We start from the raw sequence: 26,515 nt of genomic DNA, 5'->3' as shown, positions 1-26,515 counted from the left end.
TATCCTGGGGGGAAAAAAAAGTGTATTTGAAGGGTCAAGCTTCAATGAATCAAACGCCCTTTTATTATTCACACCAAGTCTTGCTTTCTTAAATGTACTTCATCTAATCATTAGCATTTCATGATACAGTCTAAGAAATAATGTGAAAAGGGTCACATATGGCATAGGAAATTATAGCACATTCAGAAACAGAAATATGAAATAATGACATCTGTATCTCTCTGCCATATAAAATTACATAGTCTTAAAACCAAAATGGATAATTATAGCACCATTTAAAGATATATTTGAAACTTGCTAATGAGGTAGACTATAATTTAGAAATTACATATATTAAAGCTAAGAAAAAAATCCTTTATTGATATATTACAAGTAACTTGGTGCATAAACTTCAGTAACACATATTGTACCACCTCAGATCTCAGCAAGCCCAAGCTTCCCATCCAGGCACTTAAATCATAATTGTTTCTATGTATTTAACTTTTCCAGATAAGACAAAAATCCTACCTTAAAATAATCCCAGGCATCAAAATGCTATACATTCTGTAGTAGAATTGATATAACAGACATTTCATTTAGGGGGAAAAAAAAACCTCTCTCCACACGCTTCCAATTTTTTCTGTGAAAGTTATCTAACAGTCACTAAGAATGATCCAGTCTTCATGATAATAATAAGAAAAGAAATTTAGGTGTATAAATTATCAACATTTTGCTCTGATAGCAATTAGCTTCTAATGGGAAAAATGACCTTACATTTAAACGATGAGGAGAGACAAATTTTGGTGGATCTGAACACTGATTTCTGTATTGTAGAAAATGGTTGGCTCAGTACATATGACTTAGCACTAGAGTCTAAACTGGCAACATCTACAGAACTTCAGAGTCTCCTTTTTCTTTAAGTTTATTTTTTTTTTTATTTTCAGAGAGACAGAGAGTGAAAATGGGGGAGGGGCAGAGAGAGAGGGCTCTGTACTGTTAGCACATGGTCCTCAAACTCATGAAACTGTGAGATCATGACCTGAGCCGAAATCAAGAGTCAGACACTTAACCGCCTGAGCCACTTAGGTCCTCCTGAATCTCCTTCTTTCTAATATGGCCTCCTCTTCATCTAGGGAGCTTTCACTTGCATATTTGTGTAGGTGCTTCTGTGCTAACTCCCTGATGCTGAAAATGTAGAGAACATTTTGAGAATCAGGGATCCTTTCTCCTGGACCTCTGTTGTAGAGTTCTGTGCAGCGTGAGTGCCATACTCTAGAAAAATGAGAGTTTAGGGAATTACATGTATTCTGCTACTGTTATAATTGTAAATTTTCTCCCAGTAGACTTTATATTTACATGTGATTATAGTAGTATAAGTGCACTTGAAACAGTGGCAAATTAGTAAGTTGATGTTATGGAAGTCTAGAGGGAGAATAAGGCAGCATGCAGGCTCCAGCAGCTGGCATTTTGGTTTGTAGCCCTAGAAAATGGAGGAAGTGTACAGTTACAAGAATTTATTAGGATGTTACTAGAATAACATATCTGGCATGAAACCAGAGCTTGCTCTGAAATGGAAAATGGAAAAACTACTTGCCAGTCAACAGAAGCCAGAGTATAGACATTGACATTAAAAATTGGCATTGGGAACTTTAAAAAATTGGGCAAATAGGAGATTAGATACAATTGAATGCAGAATACATAAATTGGAAGACAGGTCTGAGGAAACTAGACAGAATGCATAAGAAAGGCTAAAGATAAACATACAAACAAACAAAAAAGAGAGACTAAAATACATAGCAAAGGAAAACAAATTTCTAATGTAAAATAATAGGAGTTTCAGAGGAAGACAGCAAAGAGAATGATGAGACAGTATTAAAAAAAAAACTAGACTAAGTGTTTTCAAGAATAAGTATAGATATTAAACCTTAAACAAATAATCATAAGAAATCTCAAGTGTGTTGGAAAAATATTATCTCATAGGTGTGTTATGGTGAAATGTAGAGTTTGAAAAACAAAAAGAAAGGAATTTGACACACCATGGGCTTCTCATCAACAATAATAGAATACATATGACAGTAGAAAATTGTTCTCAAAATTGATGAGAAGATGAAATATAATTATTACTCTAGAAATCTTCAGCCTATTAAATTGCATTAAAAATGAGGAAGAGACCGGGGCGCCTGGGTGGCGCAGTCGGTTAAGCGTCCGACTTCAGCCAGGTCACGATCTCGCCATCCGTGAGTTCGAGCCCCGCGTCAGGCTCTGGGCTGATGGCTCAGAGCCTGGAGCCTGTTTCCGATTCTGTGTCTCCCTCTCTCTCTGCCCCTCCCTTATTCATGCTCTGTCTCTCTCTGTCCCAAAAATAAATAAACGTTGAAAAAAAAATTAAAAAAAAAATGAGGAAGAGATAAAAATATATGTCAAAACAAAAAGAATGAGTTCACTGTTCAGAGAACCTCACTGGAAAACTATGTAAGATTTATGTCTTGTATTGCAATCATTCACAACATTCATTCTCACTTGTCTTATTTCCTTAAAAAACTTCTGTTTGGAATAGAATTTTACTGACCTTTCATTTTCAAGTACTTGATATCTTTCTTACCTGCACTTGTATATTTAATTATATGTTCACAATTCTGCATTCCGTCCCCACCTTTGACATGCTTTCCTATAAGTAGAAGATATTTTCCCATTGAATTTGGGTTGGCTAATTAATTTGCCTTGATCAATGGCATGTGAAAGATTGTGGTTTGAACCACATCTGAGCATAAACCTTAATAAGCTTGTGGTTTAGCTTCATTCTCTTGTTCTTGGCTCCACTCTGATAAGAACATCATTTAGAAAGAAGCTACTCCTTCAGTCTTATGAGAAAACACTGGAGCTTAATACAGGTGAGTACAGCAGAGCCCAGCAGAATTGTACCAAGCCAGAGTTGATATATAAAGTGAGAAGAAATAATGTTTGTGATTATAAATTATTGAGATAGAATTCATTAGCGATAGAAAGTGACTAATAAACAAAGTGAGTATGCATACGACATTGTATCTCTCTGGGAGCAAGTTTCTGTCAAAACACCGCCCTGCCATTACCATCCTTGCCACCACTACTACAGCAAATTATGTGAAATTGTGTTTGAAGAAGAAAAGCGTATGAAGTGAAGCTTATAGGATGCTTGAAAATGACTGTGTTCTGCTTTGGTAACATTTTCATGAGATAATTTATAAGGTAGAAAATGTACCTAAAGAATTCATGGCTTCAGAAGAGGTTTTATGAAAGCATGTCTGTAATGTGAGTTGATTGCTAGAAGCTGCATTTGATTAGATACTACAAGAAAGAGATGAGTACAGAAAAAAAAAAATATTGGCCTATTTTCTAGTAAACATGAAAAAGATGGAAGACACCAGAAATTTCATGACTTTGACGGTTGAAAATGCAAAGGATTCAGCAAATAAGTTAGCCTCAGAACTTTAGGGGCAGGAATTCTTGTAATGATTGCACAGAATAATTACTGAATTGCCATGAATGATTGGCATTCTTTTCCTTTAAAATAGGGCATTTATTTATTTATTTATTTTTTATTTTGTCCTTCTTTATCCTTAATTGTATATTGAAAGGTGGTGGGCAAATAATATGTCTTTCTAATTCAGTGGTCTCTAGATCAAGAAGACACCTGCTCTGGTATGACTGTTTCACATGATTTTGAAATTCAAGCCTGGGTCCATGGTTTAAAGAGATTTGGGAGTATCAGGAAGCAGATGAAAGGATTTTTATCCATAAGAGGCACACAGATATTTGTGACTGGAGGATGGAATATGAATAGATTGTATTATTTGTTCACAATGGCTAATTCTTTTCCTTCTCTCATTATGTTTTGCTGTAGATGGCAAATATGTCCCTGGTGTTTTAATTCTGTACTTTGCCAATGACTTTGGCCAACAGAAGATACCGTGCTTGAAGAGAAGCTTTAACTTCACTTTAGTGGTTTAATTCTGTGTTCATGATCTTGCCTCCTCCCAAAGGTGGCTTTTTCAGATCATATTCTGGAATAAAAATTCATTTGGAATTGAACCTATCCTAGCGGAGTGATAGTTGAATCATAGTTTCTTTCTTTCTTTCTTTGTTTCTCTCTCCCTCCCTCCCTCTCTCCTTCTGTAGCTCTCTCCCTTCCTTCCTTCCTTCCTTTCTTCCCTACCCTTCCTCTTTTCTTCCTTTCCTTTTCCTTCATCCCTCCCTCCTTCTCTTCTCCTTCCTTCCTTTGTTCCTTCCTTCCTTCCTTTCTTCCTTCCTTCCTTCCTTCCTTCCTTCCTTCCTTCCTTCCTTCCTTTTTCCTTCCTTCCTTCCTTTTTCCTTCCTTCCTTCCTTCCTTCCTTCCTTCCTTCCTTCCTTCCTTCTTTATTTTTCGAGTAAAAAAGGAAGGTGGTTTTTATTAAAGCATGGGACAGGGCACCTGGGCAGAAAGAGCTGCACTGGGATTGTGAGGAATAATTGATTATATACTTTTGAGTTAGTGGGGCTTAGGTAAGTCTTTAAGGAATTTGGAAGCAATGGTTCCAGGACCATGAGGTGCTGACAGCTCAGAGGCTGGAACCTGCTTCAGATTCTGCGTCTCCCTCTCTCTCTGCCCCTTCCCCACTCGCACTGTCTCTCTCTATCTCTCAAAATATACAAGCATCATTTTTTTAAAAAAAAGATTGGATCATTTACTACTGTCTAGTAAAGCATGTCATGAGACCCTAAGATATGTATCAGTAGACCATATGTTTGGAAGATAAATTGCTAACATAAATCTTATGGGGCAGAGATAAAGAAAATTTCCAGAGGGATTTTGATTTGTTAAAGGAGACTGACTTATAGGATCCTGGAGATTGGGCTAATGTCAAGCCAAAGTTACCTTTTGCATCTAGCAAAGTATTAGCATGAAAGCAGGTGAGTTCCTAGAGGAAAGTCACTCTACCTTTCTCAAGTATATGTCAATGGGTTGCAAGTTATAAGGAGATTTAATTTTTTCTATTTTTTTTCTTTTGTTCTCTACATCATTTCCCCCTGAATAATTTTGACCCTTAAATCTTTTAAGGTTGCTGAGAGTGGAAGGTCTTATCTTCTGTAACTTCTTCCTGCTGAATAGGGATATCAAAATGTCCCTACTTGCGGGTCAACACTGCTCAGTTGGGGACTAATATACAGGAATTATGAAAGGCAAAGGCAACTGAATCCGAGGTAGACCGTTTATATGGATATCCTGAATAGAAAAGGATCATCTGTCGGATTGAAGTTATGTCAGTAAAGGAGTCTCATGACCAGATGGAGAGACATGGGAGAAAAGAGCAAAACATAATTAGATTAACATAAGGAAAGCTTCACTCAAATAAGAGTCCTATGATAGCTGACCAAAATCCTCCTCCAGTCCAGGAGTTTAACCAATCATTAAAGGATAGAGGGATTGTTTAAAGTGCCAATTTGAGTATTCATGCCTTCTAGTAACCCTGTCACATTTCTGTGGTAATCTGGAGTATATACATTACACTCTTTTAATAAAGCATAGGTTCCTCCTTGAGCTGCAGTCAGGATATTAAGGGCCATTGAGTTTTAGAGGAGTACCTTTTGAATTTGTGGATGACTGCATGTCGAGCTTAAAGGTGGACATGGTATGTCTGGCTAAAGGCTCTACTGGCAATTTTATATCAATAGAGATAGCTCCTGAGACAAAAAAAAATGGCTAAGGGATAAAACCATCAAGAAGCCATCTTTCTTTTATTTCTAAACTTAACAATATCCTAATCACAAGAAATCACTGGCAAGTGGGAGAAGACTTATCTGGGGATATGGGCATCCCCAAGTGCATCATCCAATCCAATTATAAGGAAAATGGGGCCATAAGTCCATAGTTAATTCTATACAGTGGGGTATGCTTCAGCTTTTAAGGAGTGATTTTGTCATTCCAGACATACAGAATTGGTCAAAGTGATAGTTGAGTTATGCAATTGTTGGGGAATCCATCCCATGTCCAGCTATTCAAATAATCATATGCCCATGGGTCCTTTTATTATCCCCACAGAATAAAAAGCATGAAGATTCTCTATACATGAGCTATTGTGGCAATTTCTCTGAAGTTTACCTCAAGTTGTCTAGCTAAGGCAAACAGTATTCAAAGACAATCAGAACTAGAATTGAACATCCACAAAGGTGTGTTATTGAAGCCTAATTTTTCTCTCTATAATTATCATCAATTCCAGAGATAGTCAAATCAAGACTATTTTGTTTGTAAAACAGGTTCAGTTTCAACATGGCCTAATTATTTGCATAAGCTCAGCAGTATAGATCTTTAAAATTTTGTTTTGCTGGAATTTTTTATAAGGAATCTTTACATTGAACTTTTAGTAGCCTCTCTAGACCAGAAGTCAATCCAAATACTTACCCTCAGACATACCTACACTACCTATAGATTTGGGTGAATTCCTCTTCTCAAGATCCCCAAAATATTCTGAGGTTCCTGCACCTGCCAGGAAGTGACATTCTTTACTCAGCTGGTAAGGCTGCTGGGAACTCTATAAGAAATGTATGAGGCCAACTCTTCCAATGGGCTATATAGCTCCATGTTTCATAAAGTTAACCTTAGGTCCTTAAGGCTAACTAGTCATATCTGAGTCTATGCATATCTCTTTCAAATATGACATTCAAGTCAAAGCCTTGGTAAAATAACCAGAGTTTCTAGTGGTGTCCTGTTACAAAGAAAACAGATTCTTATTAAATTTAGGAAATAAGATTGTCATGAAAGAAAGCATACTCACTGAGACTTTTTGAATTTCAGAGGTTTCAGGCAGGGAGAAAAGTTAAATGCTTCAGTTTGTTCACAATTGAATACTTTATCACAATTTGTATATCATAGATATCTTAAGAGAAAGTTTCCTTAATCTGGAAGAGCAAACCTTAGAGAACCAATAAGAGTCACTAAAACTAGAATCATTTTCCTCAATTCATTTAGTCCCATGCTACTAATTCTTAATCAGGTTTAATGCAGCCTTTTAGTCAGTTCTGGAAATTCTTACCCATTTTAGTTTTAGGATTTTAAAGATACCAAAAACCTGTATTTGTTGAAAGGCCTTTTCATGAATCACCTTGAAGATGAATACATTTCTCAAGAGCATCAGAACAGTAATTGTAAATGACAAAATACTCAAAAATTGAATGGTTAAAGATCTGAGAATTCATTATAATGCAATTGACAAGGAAATTCAGTTATTTCTGTGACATATAATACTTCAAAAATCTGAATATTGAGGATGACCTTATACCAGAACATAACATACCAAATAAACAAGTCTAATTAGTCAAAGAGACTTCATTTACAATTCAAATATTGGTGAAGTTTGTTAAAACCTTTAGTTTTTAAAACCAGTGCCTAAATAGGATTACAGATTATCCAAGACCTGATGAAGACAAAGCATAGAAACTGTTTTGGGTGGGGGGGTGGGGTGGTTTCTTTATATCCTTATAGTTTTCATATAATGCAAGATAGAATTAAATATTTGCTGTTTTGAGTTACTGAGATATTTTGGTGATTAATCAATACATAAATAGCTGATTTATAAACGTACTACATCTGTTATTTTTTAGAATTCTCACTGTGTAATATAGTATATATTTTTTATCATATATGTTGCCCATGTTCTCTGTCCCTCATAAGAATGTACACTTTATACAGATGTTTTGTCTGTTTTTGTTTGCTTCTGTCTGTTTTGTTTACCGTATTTGCAGTACCTGAAATTACACCAGCATGAGGTAAGTGACATTTACTGAACAAGCTGACAAACCTTGGCTGACCCAAAATTTCATAGGGGCAAGTACAATTTCCTAAATAATGAAGAACTTTTAAAGAAAAAAATTGGAATCGGGCAGAAAAAACAGATATCAATATCCATTTGGTTTGACAAATAGATGTAGTGAATTTCACAGAGCACTTAGGAGGCACACCCATGTGTACCCTGGGACCGGGTATATGTGTATCGTACATTAGAAAACAAAGGCACTGGTGTCGTTGACCATCAACGTTGATCATCATTGTGAAAGTAGATAAACCAGCATCCTGAAGCTTTACAATTTGACTAAGATTTATATCTTCTTTATGCTTTAAAGGGAAATATGATTGTCTCATGGCATTAGAAGAAGGAAAGATTCAAAAAGCAAATACACTGAATATAAAATGATCAATGTTACTAGATAAACATTAAATTATTTTAAGCAAAAGATATAAACATAGGGAAATTACAGGTTATCTGGTATTCTAAAAACATTTCCAATAATAATTATGCATAAAATAGATTAGAGGTTACAAAAAACTTTTGTATCAAAATGAAGAATGTTAGGAGCATGTGAAATTATTGCAATGAAAGAAAAGACCATCTTTACAGAAATCTGGGGATATACCAACTATAAACGCTCAATTTTCTTTTTAGAACCAGTTAGAATTTTTAATAGAATAGAAACAGAAATAACTTCAATATAGTAGAAAACGAATGCTTGAAGTTTTGGATGTAAATATGTTTTTGTTGAAATAATTAAAAACAAAAAGAGACACCATGATAATGTGTAAAAGGAGCTGTAAGAAATCACCTAAGAGTTCTACAAAACTGAAAATGCTTAATTAAAATCAGTCTTGGAAGCAATAAATATCAAAAGAGTCAATAATATTAAAAACTGATATAAAAATAACGAAAGTAAGGGAAAGAGAAAAATCTTTTCACAGCACACAAAGAGAGAGAGACGTGGGAAGGACAGGGAGTGAAACTATGATGTGTAAATATCCCTTGAAAACCAACAAAAAATAGGGGTGCCTATGTGGTTCAGGCAGTTGAACATCTGACTCTTGATTTTGGCTCAGGTCATGATCTCACATTGTGGGATGAAACCCTGTGTTGGACTTTCTGCTGACCATGAAGTCTGCTTGGGATCCTTTTTTCTCTCTCTCCTTCTGCCCCTCTCCCCCAACGGTACGAGTGCTCTCTTTCACTCTCTCTAAAATTAAAACAAAAATAAATAAATTAAACGCAAGAAATAGGTGTCTTGAAAGAAAACTTTTATGATTGGAAAAACAAAGAGGATTCAGATTAAAACATCTCAACAGGTTTTAATATTAGAACAACATCCAAAACTAAACCCATCGTGGCGATATTTGTTATAAAGATGACAATAATTAATAAGTTGGGAGTGAAAGAAAAGAGATCACCGAACAGCATTAAATCAGTGACTAGTTTTCTCTTCTGCTGAACTATACACCCATCTCGTCACAGTATATCATGGTGTGAATGTGGATACAGTGGTTGGTTTGGGGGATATTTTTGTATCCCCCAATTGTACGTCAAGTCATTAGCTATGTCAGCCCTCAACAAAACAAAAATTAGTATAACCATGAAGGGTTTTTCTTTTTCAAAAGTTCTTCTCTGCTACAGAATTCAGATAGAATATCCTTCCATAGTTGATGACCATTAAAACAACTGAGGCTGTTTTGTCATAGCTCATGTAAATATAACCCAGATTTTTACTATGAGTGTGCTGGGACTGCACAATTATTAGATGTAATTATATTTTATAAAAGCAGAGCTACATGTAAAATGATAGAATGATTGCTTTACTCTTTTTTTTTTTATTTTATTTATTTTGAGAGGGAGAGCATGCATGTGTGTGAGTGGGGAAGAAGCAGAGAGAGAGAGGGAGAGAGAGAATCCCAAGCAGGCTCCAAGCTGACAGTGTGGAACCCTAGGTAGAGGCACTATCCCTTGAACAGTGAGATCATGACCTGAGCTGAAGCCTTGATTCAGTACTTAACTGACTAAGCCACCCAAGTGCCCCAATGACTTCTTTATTTACTAAAGAATTTGAAAAATAAACTCCTGCATTTTAAAAACGTGGGGGGGGGGGGGGCGCCGGGGTGGTTCAGTCAGTTGAGTGTCCAACTTTGGCTGAGGTCATGATCTCGCAGTTTGTGGCTTTGAGCCCCCCATCGACTCAGTGCTGACAGCTCAGACTCTGGAGCCTGCTTCAGATTCTGTCTCCCTCTCTCTCTGCCCCTCCACCACTTGTACTCTGTCTCTCTCTCTCAAAAGTAAATATTAAAAATATTTATTGAAGGGTGCCTGGGTGGCTCAGTCAGTTAAATGTCCGCTTCTTGATTTTGTCTCCAGTCATAATATCATGGTTTGTGAGATAAAGCCCCACGATGGGATCTGGGCTGATGGCAGGGAGCCTACTTGGCTTGGGATTCTCTCTCTCCCTTTCTCCCTGCCCTTCCATGGTGCTCTCTCTCTCAAAATAACTAAACTTAAAAAATCAAAAAATTCCATATATTGCATGACTTGGGTTTTTAATGCATAATTTATTTTAAATGTACAAGTACATTATAAGTGTGTGTGTATATATATATATAGTGTGTATACATATTATATATGTCATATATGTCATATATATGTGTATATATATGTGTGTATACACACACACACATATATATATATATATATATATATATATATATATGTTTATGTATATATGACAAATTTTCTTTAGTAAGTGTTTGAAGAAAAAGGAGGGAGCCGGTAAAACTCTACCCTTAATTTCAATAGAGATAATTAAGAATTAAGTCTCTTGTTTTAAATTTGTGTATGTCCTTACAAATCCAATTATGTAATTTATTTCTAAGAATTGAATGCATGATCTCTCTCTCTCTCTCTCACACACACTAATACATAAATGAAATGCAAATATGCATACATATAACATGTCTGTATGCACATACACACTATGTGTGGGCTTATATGCGTGTGTGAAAGTACAATCTCAGTGGGGTTTCTTAATCCTTTTCCATCCCCTTGGAAATGTATAATGTTACACAGTATATAACCTTTTGGAGAACTTGCCGAGCACTCTGAGGGATATTTTGGCAACCACAGAAGTGCTGATTAGACTGTACTATAAATTATCCAAGATGGGCATTTTTTTCTTCCCAGAGGGAGTAATTACAGAGTAAAAATAATATGAAAGGCAAAAGGTCATTCACCATGTATTCCAAGATTCTAGGAGTTATGACCTTTATTAATCTTATGTAGATAAAAGTGAATTTTTTTTCCTAAATAGTATACTGACTATCAGTTGAGCCGTATCATGTATGGCAATGGTATAGCTTCAGGCTGTTAGTCAGATATTTACATTTTGAATCATACCCTTTAAAGTTTCTCCCAAATGTTCTTCAAGCCTATAAGGAATGGCAGCTTTCATAAATAAGAGGTAAATGAAGGTTCATATGCAATTATTATACAGAGATGATAATATATAATTATTTATGGACTATAGGCTCTCAGTTTTTAAGATACTTAAAGGTAATTTTATATGTTATATGTCTTTATGAGTGGTATTTGCATTTTTGTTAGAATTAATATTTAGAGTAAGTTTTGTCTGATATCTTTTCTTATTTTAGAATAATTCAATATATTTCCTCCCATGGCTAACCACACTATACTAAAAATGTCACACATAAAGATACTATATTGGATTAAAGTTACAAATGTACATATGAATGTTATGTTTATGTTAAGCACAAATATTAATAAAGTGTGTAAGCTTTAAATACACACAAAGCTCTTTAGAAGGAGCCTGGTCCCAAAGATCTTAGATTCTTTGAAATTATTTAATTCATGGCAAGTCTATTTTTTATATTCTTTATGATCTTTATTATCATGTCCATCCAAGTCATTGAGTTAATCTCCATTTATCATTATATATATACATGTATATATGTGCATATATATTTCCAATTACTTCTATTAATCCTATAATTTTCTCACTAGAATATCACCTTAAATACACAGACACACACTCAGAGGTTTTATTTTCCAATTTGCTGATATTTCTTATCTTATAGAGATGATCATTATTCATTCTCTTTTTCGATTCACCTATTGATGGATACTTGAGTTGTTTCCATATCCTGGTCATTGTGATTAATGGCTACAGTGAACATATTAATATAGGCATCTCTTTGAGATTCTAATTTCAATTCTTTGGGATGTGTACCTAGAAGTAGAATTGCTGGGTCATATAGTAGTTCTACTTTTTTTTTTTTTTTTTTTGAGGAAACTCCATACTATTTTCCATAGTTGCTGCACCATTTTAAGTTTCTACCAAGAGTATACATGGGTTCCAGTTTCTCCAGAACCATACCAACACCATTTATCTTTTGTGTTTTGATAATAATTATTCTACTAGGTGTGAGGTGACGTCTAAATGTAGTTTTGAGGGCACCTGGGTGTCTCAGTGGCTTAAGCATAAGACTCTTGATTTTGGGTCAGGTTATGATCTCATGGTTTGTGAGACCAAGTCCCTCATCAGGCTCTGAGCTGATCTTTAGATTCTCTCTCTGCCTCTTTCTCTCTGTCCTTACCGCACTTGCACTCTTTCTAACTAACTAACTAACTAAATAAATAAATAAATAAATATATGTTTGAATTGCATTTCCCCATTTCCCTGATAACTAATGATGTTGAGCATCTTTTATGTAATTGTTGGCTATTTATATGTCTTCTCTGGAGAAATTTCTGCTTAAATGCTTTGCTAGTTTTTTAATTGCCTTTTTTTTTCCTATTGACTTGTAGAAGTTTCTTATATATTTTGGAAATTAACCTTTTATTAGATCTATGGTTTGGAAGTGTTTCCCCCCATTCTGTAGGTTACCTTTTCATTCTGTTGATTGTCTGCTATGCTGTGCAGAAGATTTTTAGTTTGATGTAGCCCTACCCATTTGATGCTTGTGCTTTTGATGTCATATCCAAGAAGTAATTGCTAAGCTGATATCAAGATTTTCTGTATTCACCTTTATTTCTTTAAGGAATTTTACATTCTTGAGACTTACATTTACATTGTTGACTCATTTTGAGTTGATTTTTGTGTATACTATAATGTAGAGGTCCAATTTATTTATTAATTTATTTTGGATGCATATATATAGTTTTCCTAATACCATTTGGTAAAGAAACTGTTTACTTTTGGCACCTTTATCACAGGTCAGCTGACCTTATATGCATAGGTTTAATTCTGGGCTCCCTATTCTGTTTCATTGGTCTATATGTCTATTTTTATGCTGGTACCATACTGTTTCAATTACCGTAGCCATGTAATATATTTTGGAATCAGGAAGTTTGATGCTTCTTGCTTTGTTTTTTTCTCAATTGCTTCATCAATTCTGTGTCATTTGTAGTTCCCTAGTCTAAGAGATTTGTTCTATTTCTGTGAAAAAAAATGCTAATAGAATTGTGATTGAAATGGCATAGCATTGACCTGCAGATTGCTTTAAGTAGATTTTTCGAGTATGATGTTAGCTATGGGCTTGTCATTATGACCTTTATTAAACTGAGGTACCATCATTCTATCATTCTGTCATTCTAGACACACACACACACACACACACACACACACACACACGTGTGTGTAGTGGAATATCACACAGACTTTTGAAAAAGAATAGGGGCACCTGGGTGGCTCAGTCAGTTAAGTATCCAAGTTCGGCTCAGTTCATGATCTCACGGTTCGTGAGTTCAAGCCCTGCATCAGGATCTGTGCTGACAGCTCAGAGACTGGAGCCTGCTTCAGATTCTGTGTCTCCCTTTCTCTCTTCCCCTCCTCTGCCCATGCTCGCTCACTCGCTCTCTCTGTCTCTGTCTCTGTCTCTCTCCAAAATAAATAAAACATATTTTTTTTTAAAGAAGAGAGTCCACCATGTGTGACATGGGTGAACCTACAGAACATTATCTAAAATAAGTCACAGAAGGACAAATACTACATGATTCCACTTATACAAGGTATCTAAAATAGTCAAACTCATGGAAGCATAGAATTGTATAGTGATTGTCAAGGGCAGGGGACTGAAGGAAATGAGAAGTTGTTTTTCGATGGGCATAAAATTTCAGTTATGCTGGATGAATAAATTGTAGAGATCTTCCACACCACAGAGTAACTATACTTTACAATATAGTGTTGTGCACCTCAAAATAGGTTAACAGGGTAGATCTCATGTTCAGCCTTTTTACCACAAAAGCAAAATAAAACAGAAGCAAAAGACACAAGAAAATTAATAACTTGATTTTGGTGAAGCTACTGCCAGTGTTTTGTGTATTTATACCCATGAAACTGTACATATTAAATATGTTCAGGTCTTTGTATACCAACTGTACCTCAATGAAGCTGTGTTGTTGAATTTTTCTTTCAAGAGCCTCACCATAATTATCGTCCTGGAATTTTATAGTATTTTTTATGTACCTGGCTATTTATACAGTCCTTAGAAGTTCTAAAAAATATTCTAAACATCTTCTGGCTTCTGTATAAATCTTACCTGTCAGCTATTTTCTAGTTATTAGGAGACAATTTGAATACTATTTACAATTCACAAACTCTCAACTATATGAAAAAATAAATATTGAAATATTAATCTTAATACACTCTATTTTGCCTAATGGAGCATCGCGAATGGGGAAGAGGTACGATGCTTGCAATGCTTAGAATGTATCAACAAATATCAGGCCTTCCTCTGAACATGATGATCTTCTTCCAGGGATATCCTTCCCCTTATAAGACACAGCCTAAATGTTTCCTGGAATGTGAGTCTTTTATGACTAATTTATACAATTTTTTGTAACTTTCTTTGTAAAAACAACCTGCTTTGCAATAACACTAGCATAATAATTTTATGATTGGTTTATTTATTTCTGTGAACTAAGACTTCTTTTGTTTATAAGTTTTTATCCCAGTTTTAATTGGGTGAGAGTCCTTTGGGAGGCTTACAGAATTGTGGTAGGTTAAGCCATTATTTAGAGACCTTAGCAACCCGGAACTTGACTTCCTAGCTTTTCTACCGTAGAAACAAAAAAAAAGGTAGGAGATATGTTTGACTTTTTTTTATCTAATTTTTTTTAAATTTTTTTTTCAACTTTTTAAATTTATTTTTGGGACAGAGAGAGACAGAGCATGAACGGGGGAGGGGCAGAGAGAGAAGGAGACACAGAATCGGAAGCAGGCTCCAGGCTCCAAGCCATCAGCCCAGAGCCTGACGCGGGGCTCGAACTCATGGACCGCGAGATCGTGACCTGGCTGAAGTCGGACGCTTAACCAACTGCGCCACCCAGGCGCCCCTTATCTAATTTTTTAATAGAATAGTGTTCTATTTTATGTAACTGCCTAGGAACATTATGGTGTTTACAGAGATTCTGAAAATGTTTATACCTTCTTTCTGATACTGAATTTTACCCTGAGATTAGGTACTTCAACATGAATTTTGGAAACATGACTATTGTCAGGAACCCCTTCCAACATTTCATACCTTTGCCACCAAAAAGAAACTAAAGGTCTCTCCTCATTCCAGTTCTCACATTTTATGGAATGTTCCCTGTTTGAATCATTGTGACTCAACTGCCAACCTTTCACAAATCAACTGCAAGCAGAAAGGTGAAGTCCTGTAAGAATTTGGGCCTCACGCTCTTTGCAGGTCAATTAAATATGTCAGGAGGGATAGAGTGTTCTGCAATATGACAGATCCTGATAAAACCACATGATTAAGGTCAGAAGATCATGTGTTTCATAGAGGACGGTGGTCTATCCAGGAAATGTTAAGTTGGTGAGGACTATTGAACTAAAAAATAATGTCAGGTAGCATCTCAAATGTTTATAGAAGAGAACTGGGAAAAAATCTTTGTTGAATTTTGAATAAACAGACACATATATCAAATAGAACTTTAATACAAACAATTGTATCTTTAGAAACATATTAGATCACTCCACACATTTACCAGATATGTTAACTTAAAAAAATATTATCATACCATAACTAACAAAACATTGGCTTAGGGAAATTATTTTCATATAGGCTCCACATTCTTATCTGTATAGTCTAATTAAATCCATGCCTAATGTTAAATCACCATTAATTTAGTCTTGGTTGAAAGTCTTTTATACAATTATATTTTAATTCAAGGTTTCCATTATTTATATTGTTATTTGAGATTTGCTATAAGAAATAAATTGTTTTAATAGATCTGTTTCTAACTGGTCAGTAAAACAATGGTACTGATGTGGCCATTATGTTTCTTAGTACCTATTTTATAAGTTTCTATAAAGAGAGTTTCTAGGAGCTCTCCCTGAAGGAATTTAGTATCAGGACAAACTCTGACATTTAAAAAAGTTTCTCAGTGTAAATATTTAGTATCAGGACATACTGAAAAAGATATGTCTGCATATTGGATCATGAGATTTATAGAGTCAATAGGGTTTTAATGTTTTTTTGGCTATGGGATATATATGTAAAAATTAATTCAATCACAAATAAGACATCATCCTATGTAGTCATTATGTTTCTCTTTCTCATTCTTTAAGTTAGTCATTATTTTCATTTTGATGACTTTATTTTATTCAAGACTTTATTGTAAAACCACTTTAAATTCTTTTTAGAAACTGATCAGGAATACAGGGTAATTAAGTGCATAAATACATTTACTGTCTCTGTGTCATGGCTTATACATTTCATTAAACTTAAGTGTATTGATCAGAATAATAATCATACTTGCAGGTACATTATATTGTTTCCTCTGTTTTCACTTTGAATTTCAAGTTTTCTAACTCTTATATTTTAATTTTGCATGCTACATGGAAGGAGACATGCTTTGGGGATTTCGTTAATACTTGACTAATTTAGTTTTTGCTCAACATAAGAATGCAAATCTGACCTTCATTATCTTTTATCAGTTGCCTATGAATGTAGAGTTAATAAAATATTTTATAGTAAGATCCCTACAAATTATTTTTATATAGGTTATTTTACATATACTTTAAAATTTATGTAATCTAGTATTTCACTACTAAGCAGTTGGACATTTAAAATCTGAAAACACATCCATTTTCTATATTACTTAATACAATGTTTGTTTGAATATGTGGTCTAACCATTTTAATGCCTTTTTTTCTTTTGAAACTACATTTTTGTGAACCCATTACCATCAGAAAATTTTAATATGAAATATTTTTCAGAGCACTATCAGCTGTATGTTCCTGAGTCAGCTCAAGTTGGGTCAGCTGTTGGGAAAATAAAGGCAAATGATGCAGACACTGGTTCCAATGCTGACATGACCTACTCCATCATTAATGGTGATGGTATTGGGATATTCTCCATCTCCACTGACAAAGAGACCAGAGAAGGGATCCTTTCTTTAAAGAAGGTAAAAAGAGCATACTTTCTCTGATTTAAGCAATTCACCCATTTTTCCATGAATTATCCATAATGGTATGAATAATCCATATTGTCAAGTCATTAGTATGCTAAAATATTTTCTCTTTAAGATGTAATTACATTTTAATTATGGCTCTGTCTGACTTTTTGGATCCTGTCTTAGAAAAATATATATACATGACATATATATGGAAGATCTGATGTAGAATGTACCATGACAACAGGCTTATCGTGAATTCCAGTTCTATTAATGTTCTATTAATGCATACAATATTAATTATTTCATGTTGTACTAAATTATGTAACATTAAGAGATTTTTCTAACTAATGTAAAAATCTTCACCATGTTCGCTAACACTCACTAGGATACAGGGTTTTGTTTGACAGTCATGGATTCATCAAGACAGCTCTAGTGGAACCCTTAACCTTCTCCCTGACTCTTTTTTATTGTAAAGAATTTGTCATTGGACTAAATCTATCTATTGCTTTTTGCTTTTAAGAGTACATTATGTTTTTCTCATTGTAGAAATGAAATGGGACACAGATATTAGCAAAGAAAGATTTAAATATAACTCCTAATGCAGAATGTCTTAGTCTTTAAATATTGAATGATTTCAGCTTGGAAACCTAGTAACATTCAGATCCCTGGGCTTTGCCTTCATATATTTTGATTCAGAAAGGCTGGAGTGCAGATAAGGAATTGGCCTTTTTAACAAGTACTCCAGATGACTCTACCGTAGAATATATTTATAACATAGGTTGACAAACTTTATCCTGACGTGCTACTGGAGATACTGAAGTGAATTAATCTATGTCTGTCTGTCTGTCTGTCTATCATCTATCTATCTTTTTGTCATCTATCTGCATAATTGTGTTTTGTTTATACTTTTCTATTTGAACTATATAAATTTTATTAATTCTCCCAATACATATAATCTTATATTGATTAAAATTAAGGATTAACTTATTTTTTAGATGCTACAAAGGGGTCCACAAAGTAGAATTTTTTTTTTCATTTTATTTATTTTTGAGAGAGAGAGAGAGAGTGAGAGTGAATAAGGGGCAGAGAAAGAGAGGGAGAGAGAATCCCAAGCAGGCTCCATGCTATCAGTCCAGAGCCCAACACAGGGCTTGATCTCATGAACTGTGAGATCATGACCTGAGCCAAGATCAAGAATCAGATGCTTAACCAACTGGGCCACGGAAGCACCCCAGCAAACTGCAATTTAGAGCATGTAAATACTTACAGAACAGTACTCATCACTAGACTATGTAAAATATTGATGTCTTCACCTAAAATGTTTTATCATTTTAATCTTTCTTTCCTGAATTTGTAACCAGGAATGTTATAAAGCATATAAATGAGTACATGATAAAATGAGGATTTTAATTGCAAGTTGAGAGACTGAATGTGTGTTTTCTATGCAGGTGTGTAAAAGGTCAATAGAGACAAGAAACTTAGGATACTAAAGAGAGGATATTGGATTTAAAAAGATGGCTGGGGCAGAGATGACCCTGTGTAGGATCTTGATCAAGGGTAGAAAGAAACAACCCGTGATGGTATGCCTCCATCCCTGAGAAAATCAAACAGGATTTGAAGTAAATGGTTGCAAAGTTTTCAATGATCCAGCTGGTGTGGGGGAGCTGGGGGAGGAGAGCAGTGCTTGCTTTTTGAGCACTAGGTCTTTGTAAAGTAGGAAGTTACAGTATATTTGCAAAAAATGAGGTTGATGGATGGTTTGAATATATGCAGGATCTGAAATACAAGTATATATTATGCAATTAAGAACACTAGGGATTTTACCACCCCGTATCGCCTCAATCAATTTGATGATGTTTGTGAAAAACAAAGTCAAAATAGTTTATGTAGGTATGTGTGCACATATATTTAAATAACATTCTTTATTCAATATCGTGCGCATACACAACAGTTATTTTTCAAGATAAGAATAGTTTCAATTGTACAAATGGTATTGGTAATGATGATATATTCAAAATAATCTTTTCACTTTCTTCCATGAATTAATTTTTTGATGTAGTCTACACTTCTTTCAAGAAGTATTAATGTTTGCGTTTATCTAATTATTTGATCCTTCAGATTATGATTTTGTTTATTATTTTTAATGTTTATTTTATTTTATTTATTGTTTTAATGTTGTATTTATTGAGAGAGCGAGACAGAGCATGAGCATGGGAGGGGCAGAGAGAGGAGGTGACACAGAATTTGAAGCAGGCTTCAGGCTCTGAGCTGTCAGCACAGAGCCCAATGCAGAGCTCGAACCCACCAACTGCGAGATCATGACCTGCGCGGAAGTCTGAAGCCCAACCGCCTGAGCCACCCAGGAGCCCCTTTTTCATGTTTATTTTTGAGAGAGAGGGAGAGAGAGACAGAGTGTGAGTGGGGGAGGGACAGAGAGAGAGGGAGACACAGGATCCGAAGAAGGCTGTAGGGTGTGAGCTGTCAGCACAGAGCCTGATGCAGGGTTCAAACTCAGGAACAGTGAGATCATCACCTGACCTAAAGTCTGGTGCTCAACCGACTGAGCCACCTAGGTGCCCCAGATTAAGATTATTAATCTGAGTTATTTTATTGCTACATACTGCATGTTATAAACAACTGCAATTTGAAAAATAACCTATGTAACCCAGTGTTTTTTAACCTTTAAGAGGTACTCATTCAGGTGGCAGGAAATGGATAAAACAGTCCTTTAAAACAGGTTTTTTATTTAATCTGTAAGGCAGCTCACCTTAGCCAGCAAGGCAGAACAGCTAATCTTCCCAAAGATCAAAATCAGGGCTGCTTTCTAAATCAGTTTGCAGGGCATCTGCTCATTCCTGTCCATATCATCCCTTTATCAGAAAATTGCCAAGTTGAATTCACAGGTCCGTGGTGTGGTACATTGTAAATACACTTTGATAACTTTCATTCATTGTTTAATGGAGCTTGACTGGGTGGAAAGGGGAAAAAAAGATAAGGATGAATGCAAGTTGATGCACTCTTTCCTCTTCCATAAACCTCTGTAGCTAGGGATGTGTGTTCTTAGCAGCCTTTTTCTCAGATTCTCTTCTTGTGGTTTCATATCAATTTGCACTCTGTATGGTACTTGATCCTTTTTTTTTTTTAATTCAAGGATACAACCCTATTTGTTCTGACTTTCAGCAAAAGCCATCTGTGCTATCTTCATAGTGTTCAGTGTGAAAAAAGATTAATATTATTTTATTTAATAAATGATTTGAAGTGGACCATAGAGTATACATAAAAAGTTATAAAAGTATTTTTTTTCAAGTTTAAGTTAATCCTACAAGAAAGAAGTATGAAATATGTTCAAATATAACGATACTAGGTCTATGCCAAATAATCACATTTTTGGTTGTTTAGTGGGATATGTTTAGTGAATTTTTCTTTATTATTCCTTTGCCTTGCATTGACTGATAGAATAAGAATCAGAATGTTCCTTGCCATTAGATTGTAAAATTTGGGGCTCTGAACCATAAAGTGCAGCAAGGAAGACATCCCAACCTATTGCAAATGCCCATAAAGGCAAATGCATCTGCGCACTTTTTTTTTTTTAAGAAGAAATAGATGTCTAATTGTAATGAACTATTTCCAAAATCTGAACATTCTTTAGAGATGAGACTATCAAAAAACTCTTCCAAACTGCTATTTTTATTCTTATAAGGTGCTATCTGGAAAGTACTTCTGTTCAACCAGAAGTTAAAGAGAGGAGTCACATTTCAATTCAGTTAAATCTGTCACTATATTTGAAATGACTTTTGACAGAGGACTGCTTTGGGACAACTTTGTTCTTATATTCATAAATAGGCATGGCCATGAAGTGATAGCTAATAGTTGAAACTACTTTGGATGTGAATTGGCTGTTTTTTACATGTATATTTCTATAATATAATATACTATGTCAGTTGGAAATTGATAATGTGTTGAAACATCCTGATGAGTTAAGCTGTTCATAACATGGACTATTGGTAAGTTACCATATATATGGAAAGTCACACACAATACACATATAGGCTGTATAAAAATATAAATAACATAATATACAATATATATTTATATATATCACAAAATATATGTGTATTTGTTATTTGAAATAAAAATTTCCCATTTATTTTTTTTTCCCATCTTCCAGTGACAGCAAGCAAACATAATATTTATTTGTATCAACATCTTTGAAATTATCCACACTGAATTACTCTCTTCTGTGCAGAGAAATTTACAACAGGAAAGTTTGTACATGTGTTCTAGTGTCCACAGAATGTCTACCTTCCAGGAAAGATCTCTGACAAGGACCATAAACCATGGCATGATAAGAAAACCTAACTGAAGAAATGTTATTCAAATCTGTGCCATTTTTCTTAGGTTTGGGCAAAATATTATCATTTAAGGGGCGCCTGGGTGGCGCAGTCGGTTAAGCGGCCGACTTCAGCCAGGTCACGATATCGCGGTCCGTGAGTTCGAGCCCCGCATCAGGCTCTGGGCGGATGGCTCAGAGCCTGGAGCCTGTTTCCGATTCTGTGTCTCCCTCTCTCTCTGCCCCTCCCCCGTTCATGCTCTGTCTCTCTCTGTCCCAAAAATAAATAAATAAACGTTAAAAAAAAATTTTAAATATTATCATTTAAAATACATTTTTTCATAAGGCAAAATTTAATAATAGTTACTATTTCAGGGATTTAGCCATGTTTTTACATGATTTAAAAAAATAATGTTTATTTATTTTTGAGAGAGAGAAAGTAAGAGCAAGAGAGATAGCAGGGCAGAGAGAGAGGGAGACATAGAATCCAAAGCAAGTTCCAGGCTCTGAGCTGTCAGCATAGAGCCCAACGTGGGGCTTGAACTCATGAACTGTGAGATCATGACCTGAGCAGAAGTCGGATGCTTAACCAACTGAGCCACGCAGGTGCCCCCTTTTTTTGTATGATTGAAGTGATATTTGCATATATTAAAATGCATTCAGATGTCAATTCCATTCTTATCCCCCACTGTTGCATTATAAAATCTGGATGAGAATGTAATATAAAAATTGGACCAAGGTGAGAGCATAAGAAGTCTCTTCTTGGGGTGTCTGCATGGCTCAGTTGGTTAAGTGTTGGACTCTTGATCTCAGCTCAGGTCATGATCTCATGGTTTCATGAGTTTGGGCCCCACATAGAGCTCTGTGCTGACAGTGTGAGTCTGCCTGAGATTCTCTCCTCTCTCTCTGCCCCTCCCCCAACTCACATTGTGTGTGTAACTCTCTCTTTCTCAAATAAACATTATAAGTCTCTTTTCCTTATAAAAAAAAAAAAAAAAAGAAAAGAAAAGAAAGAAAAAAGAAAATTTAAAAAAAGGAATTTTAGGATCTTCTTGAACTCTGAAGTGAATTGATACATAGAGCAACTTGGCTAAAGGCTGTTTTCAGTAAGTCCAGAGGAAGACTATACTAGTGTGATTTAATGAAAAGTAGAAGTGATTAATGAGAAACAATTAAAAAGTCTCGAGTATGTAGAGCAGGCCGGAAAATGATTGATGGGAATGATAACCATCTACAGTAATGCAAAATGTGTTCATATTACAGAGGGAAAAGTATTATTTTATACGTTAGAGAGAGCAATGATATGTAAAAGTAATTACTAGAAGTAGTAGGATGAAATTAGGAAACGAAAATTTAAAACGAATATTGGAGTCAACTCATTGACAGTGAACTGCATGAGGATATTGAGCAGTAATTAAAGAGAAGTAAGAAAAACCCCAGTGTCTGAGGACATTAAAGTCACATGAGGATAAGTTCTTCTGGCATGGGCAGAAGAGATAGAGGAATTTATGTGAAAAGCATTTAAGTTTCTTAGCTCTGTGTCTGTGAATTAAGGAAATTATAAAGTTCTGGTAGCCGGAATTAATGAAATTATAATTAATGAAGTTATTCATTTTCATGTTATAAACCAATGCTCGAAAAGGTGCATGAATGTATCTTCTAATTGTGGGGATATTATAGTGCACCAAAAATCGATTCATCTTCAGTCACCGAATTGGAATATTCTGTTTCACTATTTATGTGCTAGAGATTTCAGATCATCTAGCATAGCACTTAAGGGCGCAACGTATGGAGTCCCACTGCCTGAAATCAAATCCCAAGTATACCACTCATGGGTTGTTGACCTGGCAAGTTTAACTTTTCTGTGCCTTGATTTTTCTCACTTGTAAGTGGGAAACAGTTATAACTCATGGAAGTGTTGTGATGGTTAAGTGAGTTAATATATGTTCATTGTTTAGGTCACACATAGGAGTGAGCTATTCGTATTTTAGAAAGAATACAGAAGTTTTCATCTTTCAAACGTAAACTGTAATAGCACTTTTCTGTACTCCAAATACAGCTATGTTTGAGACTGAGCAAGAGCTATTAATCACCCACCATGTCCTAGGAGTTATGCCAGATACCTGAAATATGAAGATGAATTAGATAATATTCTTTCTCTTAGAGAAAACGGAGTAGATGTGAAACATTATAATAATACAAGATGTCAAATGCTAATGGTATAGGTTTACTTAAATTGTTATGAGCTCACAGATAAGAGAGCCAATTTTTCAAAGCTGAAGGAGGGTCAGGGAAAACTTTGCATGGGAAATTACTTTTAGGCATGCATAGAGCAGTATGTAGCAGAGACTAAGAGAAATAAATGTGAGTTAGTGGCTTTATATTTAACTACATTGTCCTTTGAGCATAGAGATCACAGGCAAACAATTTTGAACTTAAAAACAGGGGGATATTATATGGGGGAATCCATCCTCTAACCAATATAATTGTGGCGTGAGTTATCTGAAATCTATCTTTCCTAGAAAAATGAAGACAAACACAAAAACAACAACAACAAAAAAAACACCTTTATGGCCCACAGCTGCAAAGCTGAAATTTCTGAACACCAAACCTGGAGTCTCATCCTACAAGTGACTGAATTAGAGGGAATGTAAATTGATTAATTTAATTTTGCATTTCTGAGTACCTACGGAATCCTTCTCAGTACCATTGTAGTAAAACGGAGCACATCACAAGTAGAATTACCCCAGGAATGTTTGGGTGGTTAGAAGTTAGAAAGACAGGCATCTTGCATCGAATCATATAAAATTATCTTTTGTGTATGTTATCCATTGCTGATATCCACAATTTCATGTGATTAAAGTGCGTTTAATTTTTCTTTTAAGTTGAGAATTGTCAATACCTACCCATGTTGTATTTGTGGTAATTGTAGTACTGACACATACTCTATCAAACATAATTTTAATTTACGAAATTTGGCAACACAAATCCTTGCATTTGTTAAGTATGAGCTGATATGATAGACTGTGTTTATAAATCAGAGAGCTTGAACCAGTCGAACATGTCCAGAGCATTAAACCCACGGTAAATTCCATAAAAATGAAAAAAAGCATTTGATCGTGTTCCTAGAATATTTCTTCCTGAACATAAGTGCTAGATTAGTAATCTCCAGTAGAATGCTTTTGTATAATTTATGCATACCTACTTCTCATATTAAACACTAATTGATGATCCAGACTTAGAGGTTAGTAAGAAAGTTGAAATAAGTTTGCAATTTTGTTAAATTAAATAAACTATATTTGAATTATAAACCTCCATCCCCCACACCAAATATCTTGCTGAGGCAAAATTTATGGAGTAGATAATCGGTAAACAAATTATCAAAGATTTATTTTTCAAAGAGTCTTCAGATAGTTCTAGATGGAAGATTTCTTTCCTTATTTTTTTTTTTTTCTTTAGCTTGAGTGTTTTAATTACTGTTCAGTATGAACGTTTTCAGAATACAGCCAGAAAGACCTCTAAAAGCATGGACAGTTGACACTTTAATATAGAACTGGAAAAAATATCATTTTCTTATTCTCATGAACAGTCTCTGGCTATATAATACCCCTTATCAAGTTCATGCAATGCCTCATGTTTATGGAGTTATTCTGTACCTGTTTTTATTTTGGTTTAAGGCAGGAAAAATGGATGTTTTGTGTTTTAAAAACTTCAGCCTGACATTTCATGTTTTTGCTTTCTGTGGTAACTCAATAGCCTGGGCAAATTTTCTTTCTTTTGACCATTTTTCCCTCCAGTATCTTCTTTTTTTTTTTTTTTTTAATTTTTTTTTTAACGTTTATTTATTTTTGAGACAGAGACAGAGCATGAACGGGGGAGGGTCAGAGAGAGAGGGAGACACAGAATCGGAAGCAGGCTCCAGGCTCTGAGCCATCAGCCCAGAGCCTGACGCGGGGCTCGAACTCACGGACCGTGAGATCGTGACCTGAGCCGAAGTCGGACGCTCAACCGACTGAGCCACCCAGGCCCCCCCCCTCCAGTATCTTCTTATCAAAATCAGGCTTTAGATAATAGATTTCACCATTCCTGTTATACTGTTTTTGATATACTATTTTTAAGTAAAAAAAAAAAAAAATCTAGTAACTATGGAAAGTACGACCCACTGGCAGAGTTTTAAATAGTTTCCCAGGAACAAATGATTAGGAGGCAATTACGGGAAGATCTGCTTAAAATGTGTGGATGATGAGTATTTGGAGTAGGAAAAAGGATATTTATAATCCTAATCTAATACCTATGTACTGTTGTCATGTTAATGCAAAACAAAGCATTAACATACTTTATACATACTACTATAATCTCCAATTTAGCAGATTTTCTATATAAATGAGGTTGTTAAAATGTTTCCATTTACATTAATTTATTTGCTTCTAAAACCCTGTCTCAATCTTAAATAATATTCTCATTCCTTAGTGACTCTAGATGGATCCCTATCCATCCATCAGCCAGTTGTGGCAAACAACTCCTACAAAATGATTGTCACTGCCTTGAGGTAGTTAAATACATGCTAGAGAATCATAAGCATGAAACCATGTGTCCACATAAACAGCCTGTACCTTAGCAGTAGGTAGGCTAGTGTTGAGATAAATGACATCTAAGTTGCCAAAGGACCTGCTAAAAACAAACCAAGAGATGCCTGTCATATTAAATGCACAGCTTGATAGTAATATTTGATAGGGTAGAGGCGGCCCCAATTACCTCTACAAATTTCATTGAGAGTCAGAAAGATGCATAAGTGCACAACATGAATAAATGCAGATGACTCTTACAATCCTCTGTTACAGTGGAAAAGAGATGTTAAGCATCCCCAGTAAACAAATCCTGGGGCTTTGTTTTGGTTTTAGTTTTAGTTTTAGTTTTAGTTTTAGTTTTAGTTTTAGTTTTAGTTTTAGTTTTAGTTTTAGTTTTAGTTTTA

The 26,515-nt window shown here is 35.0% G+C and overlaps 1 protein-coding gene across 8 annotated transcripts in view; it reads left to right on the top strand.

Annotated features, from left to right (window-relative positions):
• The window catches only part of CDH18 (cadherin 18), a 1,020,275-nt gene that overhangs the window by 911,889 nt on the left and 81,871 nt on the right, over positions 1-26,515 (top strand). For all 8 annotated transcript variants that reach the window (XR_005796617.1, XM_040494419.1, XM_040494422.1 and 5 more), the window contains one exon: positions 17,035-17,222. Coding sequence is in view for 7 of the 8 variants with exons in the window: in XM_040494419.1 (XP_040350353.1) it covers positions 17,035-17,222 (188 nt within the window). In the remaining variant the exon portion in view is untranslated. The remainder of the gene's footprint in view (positions 1-17,034; positions 17,223-26,515) is intronic.

Source organism: Herpailurus yagouaroundi, unplaced genomic scaffold (genome assembly GCF_014898765.1).
Source record: "Herpailurus yagouaroundi ecotype Mexico unplaced genomic scaffold, PumYag 29, whole genome shotgun sequence".
Lineage (NCBI taxonomy): Eukaryota > Metazoa > Chordata > Mammalia > Carnivora > Felidae > Herpailurus > Herpailurus yagouaroundi.
This window is presented reverse-complemented; position numbering and strand designations above follow the sequence as displayed.